Raw genomic sequence first — 26,937 nt, 5'->3', positions numbered from 1 at the left:
TTAGAGATATCCAAACCACATTCAGCAAGTAATTCTACTGTCTAGTTGGCTGCAACTATGAGTGAAGAATCAGTCTTTTTTAAGAATAAAGAGTAATCATTCAAAGATTGGTGGTAACCTTGTGTGATTAGCTCTTCATGAAGCCTTGCAAACCACTGTCTAGAGGCTTGTTTAAGCCCATAAAGTGATTTATTGAGTTTGCACACAAGGTTGTCTGGATTATGTATGCCTTCAGGTGGTTTCATATAGACTTCTTCAAGAAGATTGCCATGTAAAAAGGCATTGTTGATGTATAACTGATGAAGGGGCCAGTGATGACAGGCTGCAACATAAAGTAAGCACCTTATAGTTGTCATTTTTACCACTAGGGAGAAGGTTTTTTTTATAGTCGAGACCATACTTATGAGTGAATCCTTTGGCAAGAAGTCTAGCTTTCAATCTTTCAACTGAACCATCAGCCTTCAACTTAACCTTGTAAACCCATTTGCAGCCTATAGCCTTTTTATGCTTAGGTAAAGCAACCATGTCCCATGTATGGTTATCTTGCAAAGCTGTAAACTCCTTTTGCATGGCTTCAACCCACCCTAGATGTTAGGAAGCTTCCTAGTAGTTAACTGGTTCACAGATTTCAGTGGTGTGGTTAATGAAGGCTTGAATGGGAGGAGGGAGATGGTGAAATTGGACAATATTGCACCAATGATTAGAGACATTATCAGCAAGGCAAACATAATTGTTTAGGTAGACTGGTGTAGTCTTGGCTCTAGAAGACTGTCTAGGTATAAAAGATGGTGAAGGTTCAAGGTTGGCTAATGTGTTTGTAGGATAAGAAACTAATGGAGAAGTAGTGGTGTCTGGTGATGATAAAGAAGGTGAAGAAGGAGCAGAAAGAGAAGGGGAATCATGAGTAAAATGGAAAGGTTCAGGGATGTTAAAATCACTTTCCATATTGAAAGGAGTATTGGAAGGAAGATATATAGGAAATGTAGAGGAAGGATTTTTGGTGTAATGGAATGGCAAATGATGCTCATGGAAGATGATGTCCCTAGTAATAATAATCTTGCCACTATCAAGACAAAAAACTTTATAAGCCTTTTGATCAGGTGGGTAGCCAAGAAAAACACAAAAGGTGTCTATTGAATGAAATTTTGTTCTGTGTGTTTTTAATGTAGAAATGGAACAAAGGCAACCAAACACCTTTAGGTGTGTTAGTTTAGGTTTAATGCCCTTCAATCTCTCATATGGAGAATGAAATCCCACAGAACTTAGAGGCATTCTGTTAATGAGATGAGTAACACATAACAAACATTCACCCCAAAATCTCACTAGCACCCTACTTTGAAAAAATAGTGCTCTGGCTGTCTCTAACAAATGCCTATGTTTTTGTTCTACAACTGCATTTTATTGGGGGTTGTCAGTGCAAGTCTCTTGGTGTTTGATCCCCTTAGAATAAAACAATTCCAAAATATCACCCTCACAAAAATCCTTTGCATTGTCTGTTCTCAAGCATTGGATACATGTTTTGTATTGTGTTTGCACCATGTTGTAGAAAACATTAAGGATACTAACTACATCAGTTTTATTTTTCATCAAGAATGTCCATGTATTTCTTGAAAAATCATCAACAACAGTAAGGAACCAAGAATATTCATCATAAGTTTTTGACTCATAAGGGCCCCAAGTATCTACATGAACTAGTTCAAAATAATTAGTTGTAATAGTAGAACAAGCATGAAAAGGAAGTCTTGTTTGTCTAGCTTTAGGACAAATCTGACAAATGTAATCACATACTTCTTTATTGAGAAGACTAGGATGAACAAGATGCAATTTATTGAAAGGGATGTGCCCTAACCTGAGATGCCACAACTTGACATCGTTAGTAGAATGAGCAAGATGTGCTGATTCTGTTGTGCTGTCCAGAATGTATGTCTTGTTATTGATATGTTCGCAAACAACATATAACCCTGAGGGAAGCTTACCAAGAACCAGGGAATGATGAACTAATGGATCTTGTAGGAGGCATAATTCAGGAGTGAAAGTTACTTCACAGTTCATATCTTTGCACAATTTATGAGTTGAGAGCAAATTGAACTTGAACCTTGGGACATGCAATACATTTTCTAATGTAATGCCATTTCCAAAATCAACTGTACCAATGTGTTCAACAATTACTTGCTTTCCATATGCTATAGTAATTGTATTAGGCACCCTTATAAACGGAGTATGTGAGTTAAATAATGTCAGATCTGTGCAAATTTGGTATGTGGCACCACTATCTATTATCCACTTGGAATTTGAACAAGTGATAAGACATGTTCCTGGCACATTTGCAGCAATGGAAGGTTCTTTAGTTTGATGAGCAGAAATGAGTTTGAGCAAGTTTGAAAACTGTGCTTCCGAAATGTTAGTAACATTCCTGTCTTCAAAATCATCATCTCCATCGGCTTGTGCTATTGTTGCCATGGTTTTGCCCTTGTTTTTGATGTAAGGTGGAAAACCATTGAGTTTCCGGCAAACATCAATAGTATGACCCACTTTCTTGCAATGATCACACTAAGGTCCCTTAGATGCACCTCCAACTACCACTTTTCTTCCTGAGTTCTGAAAAACAAATTTAGCATTTGACTTGTAATTCCTGCCCCTGGACCTTCCTTAGCACTGTCAACTGCATTAGCATAGGCTAATTGACTAATTGTAGAAGAAGTCTGCTGTTGTTTTTCATCTTGAACAAGTAACCTATAAGCTAAAGAAAGCTTAGGTAATGGCTGCATCATAAGTATGTTAGATTTAGCATTTACATATTTAAGATTTAACTTCATCAACATTTGAATTAACCTATCCTCCTCCGGCTGTTAACGAATTCTTGAGTGAGATTACATTTGCAACCATTACAAGTACATACTAGTAAAGGTCTTATACCACTCAATTCATCCCATATTGCTTTAATTTGAGTGAAATACTCAGCAATTAAAGCAGATTCTTGTGAAATTTCTGACAGATTTTGTTGAAGAGTAATAAATTCAGGTCCTGATGTTTGTGAAAACCTTTCTTCAAGATCCTTCCAAATCTCAGCAGCAGTATTAAGATATATGACACTTTTAGCAATAGGAGCTTCCACAGATCTTAAGACGTATGATATAATGATATCATTACATCTCTCCCATGCTTTATACTTAGGATCACTTATGCTAGGTTTAGGCAAGGTTCCATTTATGAAACCTAACTTGTTCTTGACTGATAGTGCAATCATCATGCTTCTTTTCCATTCTCCATATCCTTCACCATTAAACTTCTTAGAAATCAAAGGAATAGAAGCATTTCCATTCGGATGAATGTAGTATGGTGATACTGGATCTTGAGTTGGATTGCTACTTGGATTGCTACTTGGAACACTAGTTTCTGATTCAGTCATGATTTACAGGGCTAGTTTGAACAAATGTGATCAAATTTTGATTTCACATCTTTATAATTTAAAGATTGGTAGAACAAGATTTCAGAATTTGAAGATCAAAATCTAAGTTTGCAAAACCTGACCTTTGTAGATTGATGATCTCTACAGTGATTTCGCAGCTTCTAATTGTAGATTTTGGACAGAAATCTCGATAATTTCAGGATCTTTACAGATGATCCTGCTCTGATACCATAAAGAAGTTCTTACAATACTTCTTTCATTCTATTTGAATGCAAAGAATAAGAGAGGAGAGAATTTTATAGAGAGAGAATCAGAAGCTTTGTTATTTCATTGAATAAATTATTACAGCATCAAAAGTTGTTTATATAGTACAACTTATTGTCTTGGCTCTACCAATCACAAAGCTTACACAAGAAATGATCCAATCGGAATTAAGCTGACATGGATTACATTGCTAACAAATGCTAACAGATTTATAACAACCCAACTAATTGTTTTTGCTGACGTGGCGATATATAGTTGTTCTGTTAGCTGTTGCTTGTGCTGCTGCTGTAAATCTGCTTCTCTCTTTGGAGTCTGTGAAGCTTGAGTAGCTTCAATACACGCCTTATAATATATTTGTATAGATAGATAGATTTGTTGATATTACGTTGGATGAGAAGCTTCATATGTGGAGCAATGAGTACACAGATTATGGCTTATAAGTTGAAAGGTGAATTCAGCTAAATCAATTTTGTACTAATCTTTTTATAATATGCTTGTTAATATTGCAATTGGTAATGCTTGTGCTCTATAGTTTATACATATATGACAAGAATTCTATCATCATACTTTTGTTTTAGACCCTTTTCTTGTTTGACATTCATTTTTTTTTGGTACTAAATCTTCGTATTAATAAAAATCGTCTATGAGATTTCTATCAAGTACGTAGATACATGCTATGATACATTTTAGTGATGCTTCACAAGATATACTTGGTGTGGACTTGATCAATCATCATTGATATTTCGTTGATTTTTTTTGATAAATTTTCTATCATCATGGCGCTATGCTTAGGAGTATTAGAGTAACATTATAGGTAAAGGATATAATAGTCTTTTACTAGTCATAGATCTGTATCGTAAATATTATATATATTGAATGTCAGGGTTAACCTAATCAGGTTAACACAATTATTCTCCATACTTGTACATGGTATATATCACAACCTAGGTTTTTCAATAAAAAAAAAATTTCTCCTCTCCAAATAATTTTTTTTTCCCGGTGGATCTTTCGACCCATGCTTCCGCCTCATACGTTGCCTCCATGCAGCCTTCGTCAGCGATGACCTCCGGCCCGTCGTTGCCTGCGCCGGCGCAGACCACCGCTGCCATACAACCCTCCTCGCTGCTGTTCTCTCAGCCCACGATCACGCGTGATCTCGGCTCATCGACGTCGTTTAGTGTTGCCCCCCCGCAGTCCTACATCGCTGCCACGTTCACGCTGCATCTTCACGCCGCTAGTGGCTCTCTGCCGCTGCCTCTCGAGGCTTCTCGTTAGACCGGTTTCATGCTTCGAAACCCTTGTTCTCCTCGAGCGCTCCCACGCGAATTCCACCAGGGTTCTCACCGGCGACTTCTGCGCCGTCTTACTGCTCTCCCGCAAATCTCTGCTCCTAATTTAAGTAACATGGTAACTATCACTCTTTCTTCTCTTGAGGATTATTTGTTGTGGAAAACCGAGATTACTTGTTTGCTTCATTCCCATCAACTGCTTGTATGCTTGAAGACACTATTTCAATTCCTCCTGCTACTATTATTGATGAATGTGGTGTTTCGATTCTTAATACTCAATTCTGTGAATATTTGCGTGTGGATCAACAAATGGAATCCTGGATTTTTGCAACGTTGTCTCGTGATGTTTTTGTCGAGGTGCATGATTTGTCTACTTCTGTGAAAATTTGGAATCGTTTGCAAACTAGATTTATGCATGCTAGTATGGATCGTTCTATGGAATTGAAGGGTCGTCTTACTCGTATTAAGAAGAGTGATTCGCAATCTGTGGATGGTTATTTGTGTGAGATAAAAGTAATTGCTGATTCCTTAGCTATTATTCAGTGTCCTATCTCTAATCAGGATTTAGTTCAGCATAAATTGTTTGGTTTAAATCTTGATTCGAAGTATGATCATATAGTTACTATTCTCCTGCATTACCCTTTCCCTCTTAGTTTTGATGATTTGTGCCCTAAGTTGCTTCTCCATGAACAACGTATGAAAAGCTCGAAGGATGGATTTGAATCCTCCTCCCAACATGCCTTAGTTGTTGTTCAGTCTTCTGGTTCCTCGCCTAAACCTAATTCAGGTGGAAGGAATAGGGGGAGGAATAACAAAAATCGTGGGGGTAACAATAATCGAAATCAGAATAATCGTGGTAATGGTGGTGGTAATGGGGGGTAACAATAATTCTCGTGGTTCTGGTAACAACAACAACACGAATGCTAATCGGGGACGCTCCAATGGTATGAGTACATATTCTAACTTTTCATCCTATAGTATGCCTTGTCTAGATTATATTACTAATGATTTGTCTTCAGCAGGAAGTAATTCATCAACTATCAAAGTAAACTGTACCCCTACTTCCGATACTTGTGGTTTATGTTGTTTTCCAGGTCATCAAGCTGCCTATTGTCCTCAGCGATTCAATTCCAGCTTTGTTCCCTCTTCATCTGAAAGTGTCACTCGAGCCTCAGCTGCACTGTTTGTTGGTGGTGAAGCTAATGATTCAGTCTTGTACCCGGATTCGGGAGCTGCATCTCACATGACTCATCTGGATGGTAAGTTTTCTGCTAAAACTTCTTATACCGGGTCTAGTTCTGTTGTCGTTGCTAATGGTACCTTACTCCCTATTAAAAGTACTGGTAATTTGACCTTAAAAACTACAAGTCATCCTCTCTAGTTATCATCCATCTGTCATGTTCCTACCTTGAAACATAATTTATTATCAGTTAACAAGTTGTGTCAAGAAAATGATTGTGTTGTGAGTTTTCATAATTTTTTTGTTTATGTTAAGGACCAGACAACGAGGGAGTTCTGCTTCGGGGATCCAGTAAGCAAGGTGTCTACCCTCTTCAGCCTATTGTTGTCCCTCCTGAGTCTCCAGATCCTACTATCCTAGCCACTAAGGAGTCGGGTGATGTTTGGCATGCTCGTCTGGGTCATACCTCCTCTAGCATTTTAGGATCTTTATGTTCAAATAATTCTATCACATGTACTTCTAAGTTTCATGATGATTGTGTTGGATGTAAGTTAGGAAAAATACATCATTTACCTTTTGATTCAGTTGAACATGTTTCTCCATATCCTTTATATAAAATTCACAATGATCTTTGGCAATCTCCTGTTTTGTCCAATCAATTATTTCATTATTATGTTGTGTTTGTTGATGATTTCTCGCGCTATTCATGGATTTATCTTTTACGTCGTAAATTGGAAGCTTATTCATAATTTCTTGTGTTTCAAAAGATGGTTGAAAATCTTTTTAATTTTAAAATTAAGTTTTTTCAAAGTGATGGAGGTCGGGAATTCGATAATTCTCCTCTTCTCCAACATTTTCGTGACAATGGCATAATTTTTCAAAAATCTTGTCCACATACTCCAGCTCAGAACTGTGCTGCAGAATGCAAACATCATCATATCATCGAAATGGCACGTACTATAATAATTCATTATGACTTTCCTGCTGAATTTTGGGTTGATGCATCATACACTAACACCTATACTATTAATTGCTTGTCTAGCTCGGTTTTAGGGGGTGTTGTTCCTTTTGAAAAATTGTTTCATCGTCCCCCTTCTTTCATTTTTGGAAAACGTTTGGTTGTAACTGCTTCTCCTTGTTTCTGAATTCTTAAAATCACAAACCACAACCTAAGCCTACAACCTGTGCTTTTATTGGATATGCATTGGATTATAAAAGGTATCGTTGTTTTGATCCTACTATCAACAAAGTGTTAACTAGTCGTCATGTTCTTTTTCATGAACATAAGTTTCCTTATCGTACTCTTGTAGCTTCTGCGTCTACTGTGCCTCACACCTCCCCCATGGTCCTAACATTTGACTAGAATCTGACCATAGTCGCCCGTGTATAACCTGAGCCGCATGTTTCTCCAACTCCTAACAGCCACGTAGCTGTCTCGGCCCCTGCACTGCCAGCTCGCATAGCGTCAGCTGGGCCTCCCCTCATTCCTCGTCTGCTTGGTGCGTTGAGGCTCCAGCTCTCGCTGGTCACTCTCCTCACTCGCGCCTAGCTTACCAGGCCTGCTGAGCCTCCAACGATCGCTAGGTCGCTCTTCTCCACCGAGTCCCCATCTGCCAGACCCACTGGGTGGGCAGCAAGCGCTAGGTCCAGTGCTGGCCATGGTCCTTTGTCTTCGGGTGTACATCCCACGGGTGGGCCTAGTGCAGGCGTTGGCCGACTCCAACGCGAGCCTTATTCTCTTATCTCGCATGAGCCTCCAATGACACATGGGAGTTGGTACCTCGCAACTATAATAAGAATTTACTGGGTTGTAAGTGGGTTTATCGGATTAAATACAATTCCGATGGTTCTGTGGAGCGGTTCAAAGCCAGGTTTGTTGTTTTTGGAAATCACCAGCAGGCAGGTATTGATTACTTTTAAACCTTTAGTTCTATTGTTAAGCCTACTATTGTTCTCTTAATTCTTACTATTATTGTTTCTCTTGAATGGTCTATTCGTCAATTAGATGTCAAAAATGCTTTTCTTCATTGTTTTCTTCATTAAGAGGTTTATATGCGTCAACCTCCGGGTTATATTCATCCATCTAAGCCTACTCATATTTGTCGTCTCCGTAAGTCCATTTATGGTCTGAAACAAGCTCCTCGAGCTTGGTTCTCTTATTTCAGTAATTTTCTCTTATCTATTGGTTTCAGGTGCAACAGTTGTGACACTTCTATGTTCACTCTTAAGTTTCATGGGCATCTTATCGTTCTTCTCTTATATGTTGATGATATTGTCCTTACTGGTAGTAGTCCTTCTCTTGTCACAAAATTCATTTCTATCCTTTCTTCTCAGTTTGCTATGAAGGATCTAGGGGATCTTCATTACTTCTTAGGTGTTCAGGTTGTGCGTACTCCCTCTGGTTTATTTTTGTCTCAAAATAAGTATGTTTCCGATTTACTCCGTAAATTCCATCTTCATTCTGTTAAACTAGTTACCACTCCTGTTGTCTCTAGAGTAATATTGTCTCTGCTTGATGAAGAACTTCTTGCTGATCCCACAGATTATCGTAGTATGGTTGGTGCATTACAATACTTAACTATGACTCGTCTAGATATTGCTTATGTTGTTAATATGGTGTCTCAATTTACGCATGCTCCTCGTACTACTCACCTTCATGATGTGAAAAGAATTTTCAGATATCTGCAGGGCACATTGGATTTCGGTCTTTTCTTGTATAGTAGCAGTTCTCCTACAATTGTTATTGCCTACTTTGATGCAGATTAGGCAGGATGCCCTAACACGCGTCGTTCGACTACTGGCTATGCTGTTTTTCTTGGGAAGAATCTTATTTCCTGGCGTTCGAAAAAGCAACCCACTGTCTCTAAATCCTCCACTGAAGTTAAATACAAGGTCGTTGCCTACACAGCTGCAGAAACCATCTGGCTCAAGCAACTTCTTGCCGACATTAGCCATTTTCTTCGACATCATGTGATTGTCTATTGTGATAATGTCTCTACTACTTATCTCACTGCCAATCCAATTCATCATGATCGAAGCAAACACATTGATGTCGATTATCATTTGTTCGCGAAATGGTAGCCAAAGGAGGTCTTATTATTCGACATGTTCCTGCACGGTTGCAGGTTGCTGATATTTTTACTAAAGGCCTATCTACTGACTTGTTTACTAAACGTCGTACCAATCTATCCGTTGTTTCACCCCGTAAAGATTGAGGGGGTATATTAGAGTAACATTATATGTAAAGGATATAATGGTTTTTGTCTAGTCATATGCCTGTATCCAAGGCCGGTTAAGGGCCTGTGCAAGCTGGCCCTCAGCACAGGGCCCAATACATCAGAGGGGCCCCAAACGAAGATAAAAAGCAAAGGAACGTAGTAATAATTACATATTGAATGCTTGGAGCAGTGGTAGAAATCTCCTATGTTGTAGACCTCTAGGTCGCGTGTTCGAACTCCTGTGGCTTCAACCTCTATTTTTTATTTGGCTTCAACCTCTATTTTTTATTTGAGTTCAACCTCTATTTTTTATCCTGCTTCTAAATCTCTTCTATATTCTGTTAGGAAAACCTCATTTTCTTTTATATTTTATATAGTTTTTTTTTTCATGGCCATTCTAATTTTCTCTCTCTAATTTATTTTTTGGAAACTTGGCTATTAATATTTTCCACCCTTCTAAACTTTTTTTTTTCATGGCCATTCTAATTTTCTCTCTCCAATTTATTTTTTGGAAACTTGGCTATTAATATTTTCCACCCTTCTAAACTTTTATTTTTCAAAAAACTAGGTCTATTGCCGTTTTTCAATCATTTTACCTTATTATTCATGTAATCATAACCATATGAAATGAAAATTCCATTCAAATAAAACCATAAGTCATCTACATTCTACACCTTTATTATAAGTCTATAGAAAACTGTAAATTTTGTATATGATTTTTTTCAATGTTTTCCAATATTTTTTTATTTAAGGGAAACCTTAATCGCAAAAAGCCCCTAGTGAGATTTGATCTCATGAGGTCAAACCTTTACCACTAGACCAAACTTTGCTTGGTTCATTATTTCCCAATATGTAAAACATCTAAACTTCTTTGATTGTCTAATTATAAAATAAGGAATATCAAAAAAATAAAGGTTGCTTGATTATGAAAAAAAGATGCAAATATCTCAAAGCTGTTAAATATGATTTTATAAATAGCACAGGGCCCCCAAATAGTTTAAGACGGCCCTGTCTGTATCGTAAACATTATATATATTGAATGCCAGGATTAACTTAACCAGGTTAAAACAATTATTCTCCACGCTTATATAAGGAGGTTGAATATGTTTTAGGCTGTGAAATATTTTTTTGAAAATTCATGCAGGACGTTCTTATACATACAACAAACTCGAAGTGGACGAGCATTTCAAAAAATGACTACCAAGGCATAATGTTCCAGAGTATGAAAATATATTTAAGCATAGAAAATTATTTGCGGAGTTGTATAGTGGTAGGTGAATTAGACACAGTGGAAGTATCTTGTTACATGTTGTGTATTGCTTGTATTCGATCCTTATCGAATCATTGTGGATGTGAAGTTTGACAAATTATTCCACTTCAATGAAATTTTAGATATTATCAAAGTTACTTAAATGATGTGTATAAAACAGCTTGTAAAAAGATTATTTTTTTGTCCAAAAATAAAATGTAGTCTTATATTTGTGTTAAAACATTTAGTATTGTTGTTGAAAAAAAGATTGTATTTTATCAATGACAAATATTGTTGCAATAAATAATTTTTCCTTCTACAATGCCATAATATGGTCGTTGTTTAAAAGCTTATCTTCAGCAACCACAAAACTCGTTACGGTAGTTTTTCGCTACGCGTGTACTGGCAACGACAAATGTCATTGCAAAAAATGATTCTCTAACGACAATTGATTTTTTGCAACAATTTTAGTCGTTGCTAAAAATAGGTTTTCTTGTAGTATAGTTAACTTCCATTCTTCCTTTTCTTTGAGTAACTCATTTATTTTAAGGAGATATTGTTGGTTGTTGGACTCCATAATGGTCAGACGAATTTTCCAGGCTTCCTAGGATTAACGATGAAGGGTCTCAAACATCTGACAATCATGTATGGCCTTATCCCTGACCACTGTAGCTTGGTGGATGAGCTATTTGTTCTCTTTTCTCAGCTCTCTTGCCCAATCTTCAGTAATCATGCTGCGAGCAAATAGCTATATGGATGAAAAAATAAAGCAAATCCAGTAGACGAGTTGAAAATGATGAATTTAGTATAAGTAAAAAACTAAAAGAACATAACAAAAGGATTTACCTTAGCAGCAAGTTGAGACATGAAGCCAACATGCGCAGACAATGCCCCCTTACGGCCTTGATGTAGGAATCAGGGTAGCATTTGAATAGCTCCTGCTTGAGCTTGTCCCTCTCTAACCTAGACATTTTGGCAAAAGACTGATAAGACTCGGCGTCTTAGTCAGCAACAAGAGCGACAAGCACCGTAGAGGGGCCTTCGTCCTTATTTGAATAGTTGGAGGGGTCAGTTCTCTTGACGGAAAAGACTACTTCAAGTTAATTGGACGGACTCATTGGATGTCCACCAACTCAGATCGTCCTAATGACGTTTGAGTATTATGACTAGAGGTGATCATGAGCCAGGTCGGGCCACGCCTTAAAAAATTTGTCCCTTGGTTGGGCCGGGCCAAAATTTTGTGCCCAAAGCCCACTATGTCAGGCCAAAATCTGACTGGGCCAAAAAATATACTAAAAATTCATTCTTGGCTTGCCCAAAGCTCGCCCAAAGCAAAAGAAAATTCGGGTTGGGCCTGACGTGGGCTAAAAAATTCTGCCCCAAACCCGCCCAAAAAGCGGGGAGGGCCAAAATGATCAGCTCTAATTATGACTCACCCAAAGGTAAGGACATGGATATGTAGGATGATGGCATTTGAGCCGCCAACTGAGCGACCTGGTCGCTAAAGGTCGATCCGTCCATGATAGCCGCGTCCGGTTGAATCTCCGTAGCACCAGCTATTTCAGGCTGGTTCTTCGTCTAAACAGTGGAAATACAAAATATAGCACCAGCCATTTCAGGTTGGTTGTCCGTCTGATATATATATATATATATACACTCTTTTATGCGTTTAATTGTAGATTTAATTGAAAATACAAAATATAGGCAAGTTAAGTCCAAGCAGTGGAAATATAGTTTGTTTGTTGTGTCGTATAGTTGTTTTTACTTCAAAATGCATGAATATGAGTACATTATCTTACCAAATGCAAAAGACATACATCAAGAAGTTGGATGATTGTACCACTAAGGATCCCAGCCGAACCCTCGATTGTATTGGGTGACAGTTGGTGGGAGGAACAAAGGAAAAGTACAGGGGTCGGGTCAGGGAGATCATCTGTACTACAACTATTCATCGGGGCGAGGAAATGGCTCTTCACAACCATATGAGCCGTCCATTTTTTCTTAGCTTGAGGTGCAGGTGGAGGCAAAGGTCGTTGCACGCATGGAAGAAGTGGAGGCAAAGGTCATAGCACGGGTGGAAGACTCAAACTAGGCCCTCCTTTAGGAAATGATGCGGAACATGTCAAGTTTCGGCCACATGTTCTCAGGTTGCAACACAGGCCCCCTTCCACAACACACAGACCAGAAAATGACCCAAGGTTCGTGGTGGCAGTAGTGCTACAAAGACACCCGCGACAGTGTAGTTTGTTTGGTCTTGGCAATTAGGTAACTAACTTATAGTTTCTATATAGTTAGTCTAACTATATGCATCTAGTGTCTATATTTATCGGCATCTAGCTTTGTTTCTAAATGTGTCGGTATATTTTTTTCGAACTTGAGGTTTACTTTATTTCCCATCACCAGGATCTATTTTGCATACATATATTTAATCTAGGTAGTTTGTCTAACAATAGACATTTAGTCTCTATATTTTTCGGCATCTAGCTTATTAGTTTGTAGATTTGTCGATATATATTTTGTACAACCCAACTTCAACTTTATTTCCTGACATTGGTTTAGTGTACATAAATCTAGAGGTGATCATGGGCCGGGCCGGGCGGCGGCCAAAAATTTTTGCCCATTGGTCGAGCCAGGCCGGGCCGGGCCTAAATTCGGGCCGAATTTTTGTGTCCAAAGCCCGCTATTTTGGGCCTAAATTAGCGGGCTTTTGCGGGCAAAAACGGGTCGGGCCAAAAAATAGACTAAAAAGTCGTTTTTGCATTGCCCAAAGCCCGCCCAAAGACAAAAAAAATACGGGTGGGCCGAAAAATTCTGCCCAAAACCCGGCCCAAAAGCGGGGCGGGACGGGCTCGCGGGGAGGGCCAAAATGATCACCTCTACATAAATCTAATCTATTTCATTTAATTATATAAGTATCTACACTTTTTGTAATACATATCAAAATTGTATTTTTTTTATTTGAAAATATTGAATGCGATGGAGGAACAATATTAGTGTTATATATTTAGGTGCAGGTACATGTACAGTTTCATGTTTAATTATTGAAAGATGATGAATCCCCTAATCTGGGTTACCGATATCATTAGCAATATATAGACAATACAATAAAGGAAATAAGTCTAAGCTAAACAAGGCAATATAACATAAATACATGATACACTATGATACACTCTAATACACCCCCACAGTCAGAGCAGGAGGAGCACAAACGCTCAGGCTGGATCGGAAACGAGTGAAAAGATGTCGGGGCTGTCCTTTGGTGAAGATGTCAGCATACCGATTCTCAGAGGGAACATGCAAAACACGAATGTGACCAACCTGAACTTTTTCGCGAACAAAATGAATATCAAGTTCAACATGTTTACTTCGCTGATGTTGTACGGGGTTGCGAGAGAGATAGATAGCGGAAATATTATCACAGAAAACCATAGTAGCTCGACGGATGGGAAGATGAAGCTCAAGTAGTAAGTTACGTATCCAGCTAGTTTCCGCAACAGCATTGGCAACACCCCTATACTCAGCCTCAGCACTAGACCGAGAAATGGTAGCCTGTCTCTTGGAGGACTAGGAGACGAGGTTATTACCAAAAAATACACAGTAGCCCGAAGTGGAGCGACGGGAATCAGGGCAACCCGCTCAGTCAGCATCAGAATAAGCAGTCAAGGTATGAGACTTAGAGACAGAGAGACTAAGCCCATGATGGAGAGTACCTTTAACATAACGTAACACCCATTTTATTAGAAAGTGAAAATGAGGCTCACGGGGTGCATGCATGAAGAGGCAGATCTGCTGAACAGCATAGGCAATGTCCGGGCGAGTGAATGTGAGATACTGAAGAGCACCTGCAAGGCTACGGTACAATGTGGGGTCCTTTACAGGAGGACCATCAGTGGCACTTAGCTTCGAGGAGGTGTCAACGGGTCTAGTGACAGAATTACACCCTATCATGGAAGCACGAGCTAAGATGTCCTGACCATATTTGGCCTGACTAAGAAAGAGACCTGTAGCAGTACGAGTGGCAATGCCTAAAAAATGATGAATAGAGCCAAGGTCAGTCATAGCAAATTCACGAGACAATGTACCAATAATACGATCAAGAAGAGCAGTGCTTGAGGCAGTCAGAATGATATCATCAACTCGAGGCAGTCAGAATGATATCATCAACATAAAGTAGCAAGTAAGCCATGTCTGCACCCTGTCGGTAGATGAAAAGTGACGTATCACAGACACTACTGTAAAATCCCTGAGATAGAACAAAGTTAGCAAACCGCTAATACCAAGCACGAGGTGCTTGCTTAAGGCCATAGAGAGATTTGCGGAGCTGACGCACAAAATTAGGTCGAGAGAGATCAACAAAGCCAGGGGGCTGATGCATATACACAGTTTCCTTCAAATCATCATGAAGAAAGGCATTCTTGACATCCAACTAATGGATAAGCCAAGAACGAGAAACGGCAAGACCAAGAACAGTGCGGATGGTGGCCGGTTTAACAACCGGGCTAAAGGTATCATCACAATCAAGGCCAACCTGCTAATTTTTACCATTACCTACCAAATGGGCCTTATAATGAGCCAGAGAACCATCAGAGTTAAACTTATGACGAAATAACCACAAACTCCGAATAATATGAGCACCAGGGGGCGCGGAATCAAGTCCCAAGTACCATTATCAATAAGAGCACGATATTCATCCTGCATTGCCTTATTCCAGTTATTGTCATGAAGGGCGGACATGTGAGATTTGGGTAAGGGAGAGAGGGTTTGTTGTTTGGTGGTGAGGAGGTTGGTGCGGTTTATGGGGGTGGAGTACTGTTACGGGCTCGAGTTATCATGGAGTGAGATGGAGGAGGAGGCGGAGGTCGGTGGCGAGTAGCTGGGGTGGAGGAGGATGATTGGGGGGTGGGGAAGGGTGTGGGTTAATGGGCTGGGTAATAGGGACGGATGAGGGAGGGTTAGTGGGGGGAACGGGCTGGGTAATGGGGACGATGTTGGAGGGAGGAATGGTAGGGCCTGGGAGGGGAGAGGAGATGAGCCGGATGTGGGAGAGGGGGAGTGAGGTGGGTTGGAGAGGTCTGGGTGAGGCCCAGACGGGGGCCTGGGAGGGGATAGAGGGGAAATAGGAGAGGCCGGATGAGAAGGAGGGGGATTATGAGGAGTGGCCACGGGCCCAACACTAGATGGGTAGGAGGTGTTAGAATGGGCTAGAGGGAAGTGGGGGAAGCGAGAGTGTGATAGGGAAAGACAAGCTCATCAAATGTAACATAGACAAAATGATTTTACCCATGGAGAGATCAAGACAACGATACCCGCGATAGTTAGATGGGTAACCAAGGAAGACACATCTAGTAGATCGGGGGGTAAGTTTGTGAGGTCGTTTAGAGGGAAGATGATCGTACGAAGGTTGTTTATGATAAAGGATGGAGGTGGGAGAGCGGAAGCGAAGAGATTTTATGGGTAGAATGTTGTGGAGATAGGCAGACGTGTGGAGCGCTTCAACCCAAAAGGAGGGTGGAAGTGAAGCATGATAAAGAAGAGCTAGAACCATTTCATTGAAGCGACGGATCATTCTTTCGGCTTTGCCATTTTGAGATGAGGTTTGAGGACAAGAGAAGCAAAAAGAGAGACCGTTATTGTGAGCAAATTGATGGAATTGAGTGTTATCAAATTCGTGACCCAAATCACATTGGAAAGATTTTATATTAACATTATATTGAGTCCGGATATAGGTGCTAAATTGCAGGAATTTGGTAAACACTTCAGATTTAAATTTGAGAGGGAACACCCATACATAGTGAGCAAAATCATCAATGAGCACAAGATAATACTTATAACCACTTTTGCTAAATAAAGGAGACGTCCATAAATCACTATGAATGATATCAAAAGGAGCAATAGTAGTAGAAGTAGAATCATAAAATGGAAGTCTTTTGTGTTTACTAATTTGACATGAATTGCAAAGAAAGGAACCACGTCCTTTATTACATTGAATGCACAAATTTATTCAAAGAAAATCCATGACATTAGGCCCGGGATGACCAATACAATCGTGCCACAGATCATGAGAAGAGTGGATGATGTTGGCCGATGGAGGAGATGTGGCAGAAATGGAAGGCGAAATAGGATAGAGATCCCCACTACTATTGTTCCTCATAATGGTAGTCCCACTCCGAAGGTCCTTCACAGAAAAACCATTAGGATCAAATTCAACAGAGACATTATTATCTTTAGTGAACTGACGATCGGAAATGAGATTTTTAATGATTTGAGGTGTATAAAGGACATTGTTAAGGGTGAGGGGACGGGTGGAGGTGGGGATTAGGGATGTGCTAGAGCCAATAACTAGAATAGAGTTACCATTGCCAACATAAATAGAACGAATAATACTCAAATTAGATGAAGGGACAATAGTACCTAAATCCGCAGTTAAGTGGGAAGAAGCACCCGTGTCCATGTACCAAGAGTCATCTGGTTGGTGCAAAGACATGTTCTGAAGTACGGTGCCAATGTCGGTCGGCTCAAGGGCATCCAAGTCAGTGAGGTATGCTTGTCCAGAAGTGCGGGGCTGCTGAGTGCGTGACGAAGACCCGCGCCACTGTGGCGCACAAGGCTGCCACGGGAGGGCCCAGGCAGGCTGAGTGGGGTATGGGCATGGCGGGACACCCCAATATGGAGGCGGGGCCCCCATGGTTGATAGTAGTGTTGCGGGTAGGCAGCCATATGAGGCCGCGAGGGTGCGGCAGTAGCAGGAGAACGAGCAACAGCAGGGCGGGGTGGCCCGCGGTGGCTGGTGTGGTTGTTACGCCGGTGAGGGTGACGACCACCTTTTGATGGTGGCAGGCGCGGTGGTTCAGACCACTGAGACACGTCAGAGGATGGCGAAGAGGGCGCAACAAGGGCAATCGGAGGAGGAACGGTTTCACGAACCGCCTTCCATTGTTGTGCGAGTTGCAGCATGCTACGTGCCGTTTCAAACGAGGGAATTTGTTGGTTGATGAATGAAGCCATAGTCCGACGGTAAGTCGCGCACAAGTTGAAGAACGAGTCTTTGAGGCGTAACCGGGCAATCAACGTCGGAAAGTTGATCGGCTAGTTCCTTGAGACGATGACAATAGTCATCAAGGGATGACATGGATTCAAGTTTGAGATTATTGAACTCATGTTCAAGAGTAGCCGCCCGGGAGCCTTAGATATTGTGGAACAAACCCTTCAACTTGACCCACGCCTCATGGGCCATGGTGTCGGGTTCCAAGATTCGAAGGCAGAGGTCGTCGGAAATGGATTGATAAATCCATTGGAGAACATGGGAGTCAATTTCTTGCCAAGCAACATAGCGGCGTCGGTTTTCGCCGGAGGGGCGGTGCCATCGACATGGTGGAGAACCTTGTAGCCACAAAGATGAAGTTTAAAGAGTTTTACCCACGCGGAGTAGGAGACTTTGATGCCGTCGAGGACGCGCACCTTGCGTTGGATGTTTCCGACCGTGTATACGGGATGAAGAGATTTGGTTTGGGTGGAGTCAGAATCATCAGGGTCGGCCATTGCGCAAAGCTAATGGTGGGGAAGCGGCAGTGTTTGAGGGTAGGGAAGGTTGTTGTAGCAGCCGTGGGTGTGGTGGTTGCCGTGACAGCCGCCGGGAGTCCAGGAAGAGAAGGAAAAAAAATACCTTGCTCTGATTACCATGAAAGATGGTGAATCCCCTAATCAGGGTTACTAATATCATTAGCAATATATAGACAATACAATAAAGGAAATAAGTCTAAGCTAGACAAGGCAGTATAACATAAATACATGATACACTATAATACACTCTAATAATTATAATTTGGAGCATTATTATCTAATTAATATAATTTTGAAAAACAACGACGGCTAAACAGTCGTTGTAAAAGAAAGTAGGTTGTAAAAGGCAACGACTGCTTGTGTATATGATCGACTGATTTTTACCGTTGTTGAATCAATGACTGTTGTAAACCGTCGTTAATACAATAATTGTTTTAAACCGTTGTTGAATTAATGTATGTTAAGAATCATCGTTGTTTCAGCGACAACTCTAAACAGTAGGCGACATATTCTCAACGTTGGTATTCAAAACAATCGCTGATATGTAAGAAAATCGTCGTTGATATTGGTACCAACGGCTAGACAATCGTTGATTCGTAAATCAGCAACCATCGGTGCAAAGTCTGTTGACCATTGTTGATGGTTCCAACGACCGTTTGTGAGTGTGTCGGCGACGATTCTAAGCGGTCATTGATATCCTCTTTTCTTGTAGTGAGAGTGTGCCATTACTCTGCTAAAATATTGCCTCACTTTCTCTCTCTATCTCTACCCTTTTTCCACCTGATATATGACTTAAGTTTCGGAGGGGGGACCACCACCCAAACCCCTCGGGTTGGTTCATTTTTCTGCAGGTTGTGAGAAAGTAGCTGATGAAGTTCGGAATACTGACCTCAGGAATTGTTGCACAAGTATCCAAGAAGAACATATTGAAGGAAACAAGTTCCTTGTCCGACAAGTAGACTAAACATCTATGGCAATGCAATTCATTGTTCTGAATTTATTTGTAATAGAGGATGTGTTATATTTATAACGTAGAGGACAATTTGTCAAAAAAAATACTTTTAAATGTTAAATTTTGCGAGAAAAAACCTTTCAAAGCATTCTTTGCGAAAAAAAACTACAAACTTAAAATTTCTTACAAGATGAAGCCTATTTCCATTTTTCGGTGTGGTTTTTGAGATGCATAGGGGTAGTGTTGCAGTTAATGGAAATAGGGGATTAAAGAGAGGTAGGAGGGTTATAGTCGTAATTGAGAAAAAAACACACCAGAAAATGAGAATAGGTTTCTTCTTGTCAGAAAAATTAAGTTTGTGGTTTCTTTTTACAAAAAAAATGCTTTATAATTTATTTTTTTGGCAAATTTTCCTAACGTAGGACATATTTAATATGAATTTCTTTTTCTAAAGGGGTGTATCTACAAAAACCCCGACCCTTACAAAATACCCGAGGATAGTTTGATCCATGTCATAAACTACCAAAACGTAGTGTATTATAAATCATTTAAACTTAACAAAATCCCCTCAGAAAAAAATTTCTCCTTAAAACAATTCAAAATCAGTTGAAATAAATGTTGAACCCTATGTTGTGCACATGTGAGTTGTCCCACATTGGAGAAAAAGGAGAGAAAGTACCACAATATAAGGTAGAGGAGATACTCTTACTATTGCCAATTGATTTTAATATGGAACCTCCTTTCGGCTTATATGTGGACAGAACTCTCCTCCTTCGTACTGGATTGCCCAAGCCCATTTTCAGTCATATCAAATTTATCAGAAAATAACCCTACCTCAGCCAAAATGATAAAACAAAAACTTTTGTATATTGAATTCGATCACTATAAAATTGATCAGAACTCCATCACATTCTTATATATACCCTTTTAATATCTTTTGTATATTATTTCTGGTCAAAGCTTTAGTTTCTTGAGAGAAAAGAAAAACCTAAACACCAAGTTGAAACTATAAATAATTCTTCATTTGCAATGACACATGAGTTAGTCAGCTTGCGACTACAGTAACTAGCCATGATAAACAATCGGTAGATATATCTAACAAAATTAGTATATATAAAAGGTAGTGTTTGCGTATGTAACAAATAATATTTTTATTTTATTTATTTTATTTGTAATTTTGATACTATTAATAATTAGAGAGAATCTTCAAAATTTTATTAATATAAACAAATTTTGTTCCATACATCTACCAATTAGATGTTTATCATTCCTCTTACAGTGGCGTACGCCTGGTATTATTTTGGTTGGCGTACTCTTCATTTATTTACATATTAAATCCTCCCCTTTTAACAATTTATTTACTGTTATATAACCAAATAAGTATTGGTCCAGTGTTGATGGAGACTAGCTTTGGTAGAACGGACCCGTGTTCAAATCCCCGCAACAACCTTAGGACAGGAATGAAACCTAACCACGCTGAACTTGACCTCGATCTGAATGTAGTCCGAAGGGTGAACTAGGTGCAAACACAAATAAATAAATAAATTGGTGAGTATAATACTATATAATACCAGATCAGCTTAATTACTTGTTCATCAAGGATTTTACTTTATCTTATTATTAAAATACTACTAGTATATATATATATATATATAGATGAATTGATCTGAATCTCTTCAGAGCGAAAAAACAGAAAAATCACTGAAATCATGAATATATACTTGTGTTATATACCAATAATAATCTTAGCTTTCTACTACTTGTTTAACTCTCTCGTCCGAAGAAATTCACAAACAAGCCCCCCAAGCCCTGCCACATGTCTTCCTATCATTGGTCATTTCCACATCCTGAAAGAACCATTCCACCACACTCTAGCCAACCTCGCGGACCGGTTCGGTCCAATTCTCTCCCTCCGGTTCGGTTCACGTCCGGATCTCCTCGTCTCCTCTCCGTCAGCCGCCGAGGAATGCCTTTCCAAAAATGACATCGTTTTCTGCAACCGTCCTAGTGGATTTCTCACCGCAAAACACCTCGCTTTTAACTATACCAGCCTCATTTGGGCCCCTTATGGACCTCACTGGCGAAACCTACGTAGGATCACCACCGTCGAAATCCTGTCCTCTAACCGTCTTAAATCACTCGCCGGCATTCGGTCCGAAGAAGTGAAGCTTATGATCCAACGGCTGCGTGAACTTTGCGGATCATCATCATCATCCGAGGTAGTATTGAAGCCATTAGTGTATGATGTTTCTATGAACGTAATGACTAGGATGATATTCGGGAAGAGGTATTATGGAGTGGAAGGTGAAAATAATGGTGAGAAATTTCGGGAGATGTTGGCGAAGATGTTGACTTTGTTTAATGATGCTTGTATTGGAGATATGATTCCATGTTTAAGGTGGTTAGACTGGTGGAAAGAGGGGAGGCTAAGGAAATTCGACGTCGAACGACGGATGATTATGAAGGAGTTGATTGAGGAGCATAAAGAGAAGATGATGATGGTGGTGGAAGATGGAAATGAAGAGTTTAAGGTGAAGCCGTTGATTCAGATTTTGTTGAGGTTGCAAGAGTTGGAGCCTGAGTATTATAACGATGAGATCATCTTCGGCATTATTTTGGTACATTTTCTATTTCCAACACTATATATGCATTTTTATTTTACAGTTGACTTTTTGTTGAATTAATTAAGTAGGGTTTTTTTTTCTAATATCGTAAATCCTAAGATGAACGATTTTGTGTTTTTTGGAAACTTTTATAAAGATATGGAAACCTTTTTATACTTATTATTTAAAACTGTGTGTCATGGTGTTGAGATCCTCTAGAGTTTCAAAATAACTCTACACGGTAGAGTTCGTAAAATAAGTCGTTGATTAAGAAATCAAAGGCTTGTATTTTCTTTCCCAAAAATCCCCCCTATTTTCCCCCGAATATCCTGCTCATATCTTTTCCTTTCCCATTAATCATGAGCCCTTGATTTTATGGGTCCAGATCCTCTAGAGTTTTATGAAAACTCTACAAAGTAGAGTTGAATCCTGACCATATATTATAAAATCAAGGGCTCATGATTAGTGGGAAAGGAAAAGATATTGGCAAGATATTCGGGGGGAAATAGGGAGAATTTTTGGGAAAGAAAATACAAGCCTTTGATTTCTTCATCAACGACTGATATTTAACGAACTCTACCGTGTAGAGTTATTTTGAAACTCTAGAGGATCTCAACACTGATTTTATAATATATGGTCAGGATTCAACTCTATTTTGTAGAGTTTGCATAAAACTCTAGAGGATCCGATCCCGTGTGTCATGGTAAGTGTTGGAATTAATTTGGGACGGATGGGGTAATAAATATTTTAAAATGTTGATATTATGATAATGGAAAAATTGACAATAGAGGTCTGAACTTTGGGTGATAATTTTTAAAAGGTCTGAACTATTGATTAACCTGTGTAGGTCCCAACTTTAGGGGGTCTTAACTTTAAGCGGGCCTCGACGACTTCAAATTGAAGATTTTTTTTAAAATCTCACCTAGTTCCTACATCCCTTCCTCAATCAACCCTTCTGATGTGACCCAAGTTTTACAAGTGATGACCTATTAAACCACTTTTAAGTCACTAAGGCCCGCTAAAAGTTAAGACCCCCTAAAGTTTGGACCTACACATGTTAATCAATAATTCAGACCTTTTAAAAATTATCACCACCCAAAGTTCAGACCTCTATTGTCAATTTTTCCTATGATAATATGCATTGAATTAAATCGATTAGCATTTTATATTATATGATAATATTGGTTTCTTACTAGTGGCCATGACAGACACAATCTCACAATTTGGGGCGTATTTGAATGAATAACATTAGTGGCCATGACAGACACAATCTCACAATTTGTGTAAAACAAAACCTCTCATCCTTCTCATTTTTTTTTTTTTTTTTTTTTTCCCTCCCTAGAATCTAACTTGAAGCTCTGATACCATGTTGTTTTTGAAGGAATGAAAAGAATAATGCAAGAAAGCTGTAAAACAGAAACTAATATCTCAATATTTCTCATAATGAAATCAACTTACAGAATGCATTTAAATAGAAAGCCAAAACTAATAAGTCCTATAGTACTTTAGGAACACAAACCCACTAACATACTCCACTAACCACTAATAGTTTCCGTTTCAAGCATTTACTAACTCACTGAGTACTAACTATTTTCCTAAATAATAGCACCTAACTCCCACTAACTCACTACATTATTTTAACTAAGAAACTAATATCCCTAACAATAAGATCAATAGTAACTGACAATCTTTGAAGCACAATACCAACAGATTACCCATAAAGTACAAAAATCATTGTGAATAACAAATTAAAATAGAGAGAGTAGTAAATAGGTAATTAACACAATTGTAAATAAGAAAAAATAGAGTATTCACAAACATGTTATATTTAGACAAAATCACCTATAATAATATGCAAATTTAAAAGATTTATTCTCTAGAAATAACCAATCTATATCTACCAAACATGATGAAGTAAAGGAAGGGTCTTAGTTGTTGTTTTTTGAATTGAAGTAAGCCTTACTTAATCAAATGTGAGCGACTTTCTTGTTCTTACTCCTATATATATACTTTTAATATTCTTTTAACAAGCGAGAAACCACATTGATTTCTTTGTACCCATGCTCAGGATCTCTTAATCGGTTCATCAGATACATCTGCAGAAACCATCGAATGGGCATTATCACTCTTACTCAACCATCCCCAAGTTCTGAACAAAGCCAAACACGAAATCCACAATCATGTTGGCTATGAAAGATTACTTAACGAATCCGATCTTAACCATCTTCCTTATCTTCGGTGCATCATCAATGAAACACTCCGGATGTACCCACCTGCACCAAATCTAGTTCCTCATGAATCATCCGAAAATTGCATGGTCGGAGGATACCATATTCCCCGTGGTACAATGCTCCAGATCAACTTATGGGCTATACAAAATAACCCAAACATTTGGGATGATCCAACAACTTTTCGACCCGAGAGATTTGAAGGAGTGGAGGGTCACAAGATAGGGTACAAAATGATGCCATTTGGGTCTGGTAGAAGAAGTTGTCCTGGAGAAGGGTTAGCTAGCCGTGTCGTTGGGTTAACCCTTGGCTCGATAATTCAGTGTTTTGAGTTAGACAAGATTAATTTTATGTTGGTTGATATGACCAAAGCGGTTGGGTTTAACTTGCAGAAAGCCGAACCGTTGCGAGCTTTAGTTCGCCCGTGTCCAGCCATGATGAGCCTACTGGATCAAATAGTGTGAGCTGGTGTAATGTTCATACATGGCATACATTATCGTGAGTTTTTTATTAATCTAATTTGCTTGCAATCCTATATTGGAATGATTTTATGTCTTAATTTTGGGTTCTTTCTGTTGAGATTTTAAGATTGTAAGAAGTAATGATGACAGTGGAAGAATAACATAAAAAGAAAGCAAAAATGAACACTGATATTACTGCACACATAAAACTGAAAAATACATGAGATTATATACGCTAAACAAACACAAACTAACTCCCTAAACTTAAGCCCTCTAAACCCACGACACTAACTAACAAACTTTCCTAATACTTGCCACTAACCCACTAACTTAGCAAAACTAACAAACTTACTGACATTAACTTAGAGTTAGGAAACTAACTATCTAAAAACAATGAAACAAATATTTGAATCATTCCAACACTCCCCCTTTGATTCAAATTCTCATGCCACAACTTCTTCCAAGATTTCATATTGCCATGAAATCTAATTACTGCCACGAACATGCTACCACACAACGACGAACTTCAACTTGAACTCGACCACAAACACGACCATGAACTTGCAACCTCGACATGAACACGGCTTCATCTCGACACCAAAACAAAATATTGCACGAACACGCAATCATAACACTTGACTCTTGCATAATCAAGACCTCTTCGACTTTCTTACGACCACGACGAACTCGCTTCACGCATTCATAACCACCACGACCTCGACCCTCTTCATACTGCGACCACTACCACCTCGACCATAACCACGACCACGACCATCTCTACCTCGACCATGACAATGAACACTTGCATATTCACGATCTCGACCACCCAATAAACAGGAATCCATCGACACATTACCCAAACTTCAAACTACAGATGACATTCTTTTTTTTAAAAAAAAAACAACCCACACACAACCCACGACAACTTATTTGATCTGTTTTGTCTCAGGATTAAACCATCGGCTCTGATACCATGTTGAGATTTTAAGATTGTAAGAAGTAATGATGACAGTGGAAGAATAACATAAAAAGAAAGCAAAAATGAACACTGATATTACTGCACACATAAAACTGAAAAATACATGAGATTATATAGGCTAAACAAACACAAACTAACTCCCTAAACTTAAGCCCTCTAAACCCACGACACTAACTAACAAACTTTCCTAATACTTGCCACTAACCCACTAACTTAGCAAAACTAACAAACTTACTGACATTAACTTAGAGTTAGGAAACTAACTATCTAAAAACAATGAAACAAATATTTGAATCATTCCAACATTCGTGTTATAAACACTCAATATTTATTTAAGCAATTGAAACACAATTAATTTCGATACATATTGTTTCTGCTAAAAACGGTAATATGATTATAGGTAGCAAGTCGGACTTTACTAAACGGGTATGAGTTTAAGGAATTTGGTGTCAATTCTCTGAATGGGACGTCACTTGCAAAACAAAAAGAAATCTACGAGGTTTGCAGGCAAACCTTCTTTGATGCTAAGTCAGTCGGCTGATAAATAGAATGCAAGAGAGTGGAGACTTAAAGTTGATAGAGTAGATACTCATGTGTATCGGATAAAGAGAGCAGTTGTTGATAAAACATATAGTCTTATAATCAAAAAGGCTACGAGGAAAGATAGAGAATGGCTTAAGGATCTTACAATCAAAATGTAAGTAGGGTCTTTCTGTTTAAGTTGTAATTGTTTGAGTTTGAAATACAATGCTTGATTACTTAACATAAAAAAAAGAAGGGGTAGAAATTTTTAGATGTGTGTGTTTGTTTAGTTTGTTCAAGTTACCTTTCATTTGGTACCAAATGGACTATATGCATTGAAAGATAGGGCTTGAGGCCTTGGAATGTGCACCCTTGCTGCTACCTTTCCTATCCTGACTTGTCTTGGGCCTAATGTATGCTTGGGCCGGTACTTAAACCCCAAAAATATACCACACTTTCGCTTTCATTTAGGCCCAATGCATGTATGCTTGTTCACTCTCTTATTCAATAAAACATACCACTTTATCTCTCCTTCAATAAAAATACCCTATTATTATTATTATCTCTTCATACATCTAACATTCTAATAAAATAACAATCAATAACCATTCAACAACTTATTACTTAGAATTATATGCCATGATAAGTGTTTGGATTAATTTAAGCTAATAGATTGTTGTTAGAAGTGTGATCAACAAGGGAACTGGATATACCACTCCAAGACACGAAAATTACACTTTCCTATTAGTTTAATTTCACCCCCTTATGATCACCGGGTTAACACAAAATAATTAATGAGATAAAATGGAGAAAATAATCAGAAGATGATCTTCTATGTGAATCAACAAGAACTTTAGTGTTTGTTGTTTGTGAAGAACACTTAGAGAGAAATATAGAAGTCTTTCTCAAGCAAAGCAAGTGTTTCGTAATATGAAAAGCTCATATATAAATATTACTTTCACATATTAGAGTTATTATTTCCTTAATATCATTTTAATCCTCTGAATAAGAATCTCAATCGTC

General features: G+C 38.8%; 2 protein-coding genes across 2 annotated transcripts; both read left to right on the top strand.

Annotated features, from left to right (window-relative positions):
* Positions 1 to 5,166: 5,166 nt before the first annotated feature.
* On the top strand, positions 5,167 to 5,844 carry LOC104905751 (uncharacterized). The gene has a single exon (XM_010694371.1). The coding sequence runs from the start codon at positions 5,167 to 5,169 to the stop codon at positions 5,842 to 5,844; it is 678 nt and encodes a 225-aa protein (XP_010692673.1).
* Positions 5,845 to 20,830: 14,986 nt separating this feature from the next.
* Positions 20,831 to 24,542, top strand: LOC104905746 (cytochrome P450 81Q32). Its single transcript, XM_010694362.3, has 2 exons — positions 20,831 to 21,739; positions 23,793 to 24,542. Exons 1-2 carry the CDS (start codon positions 20,831 to 20,833, stop codon positions 24,414 to 24,416), a joined length of 1,533 nt encoding a protein of 510 aa, XP_010692664.1. The 3' UTR covers positions 24,417 to 24,542.
* Positions 24,543 to 26,937: the final 2,395 nt, after the last annotated feature.

Source organism: Beta vulgaris, chromosome 1 (genome assembly GCF_026745355.1).
Source record: "Beta vulgaris subsp. vulgaris cultivar EL10 chromosome 1, EL10.2, whole genome shotgun sequence".
In the NCBI taxonomy this organism is placed as follows: Eukaryota; Viridiplantae; Streptophyta; class Magnoliopsida; order Caryophyllales; family Amaranthaceae; genus Beta; species Beta vulgaris.
This window is presented reverse-complemented; position numbering and strand designations above follow the sequence as displayed.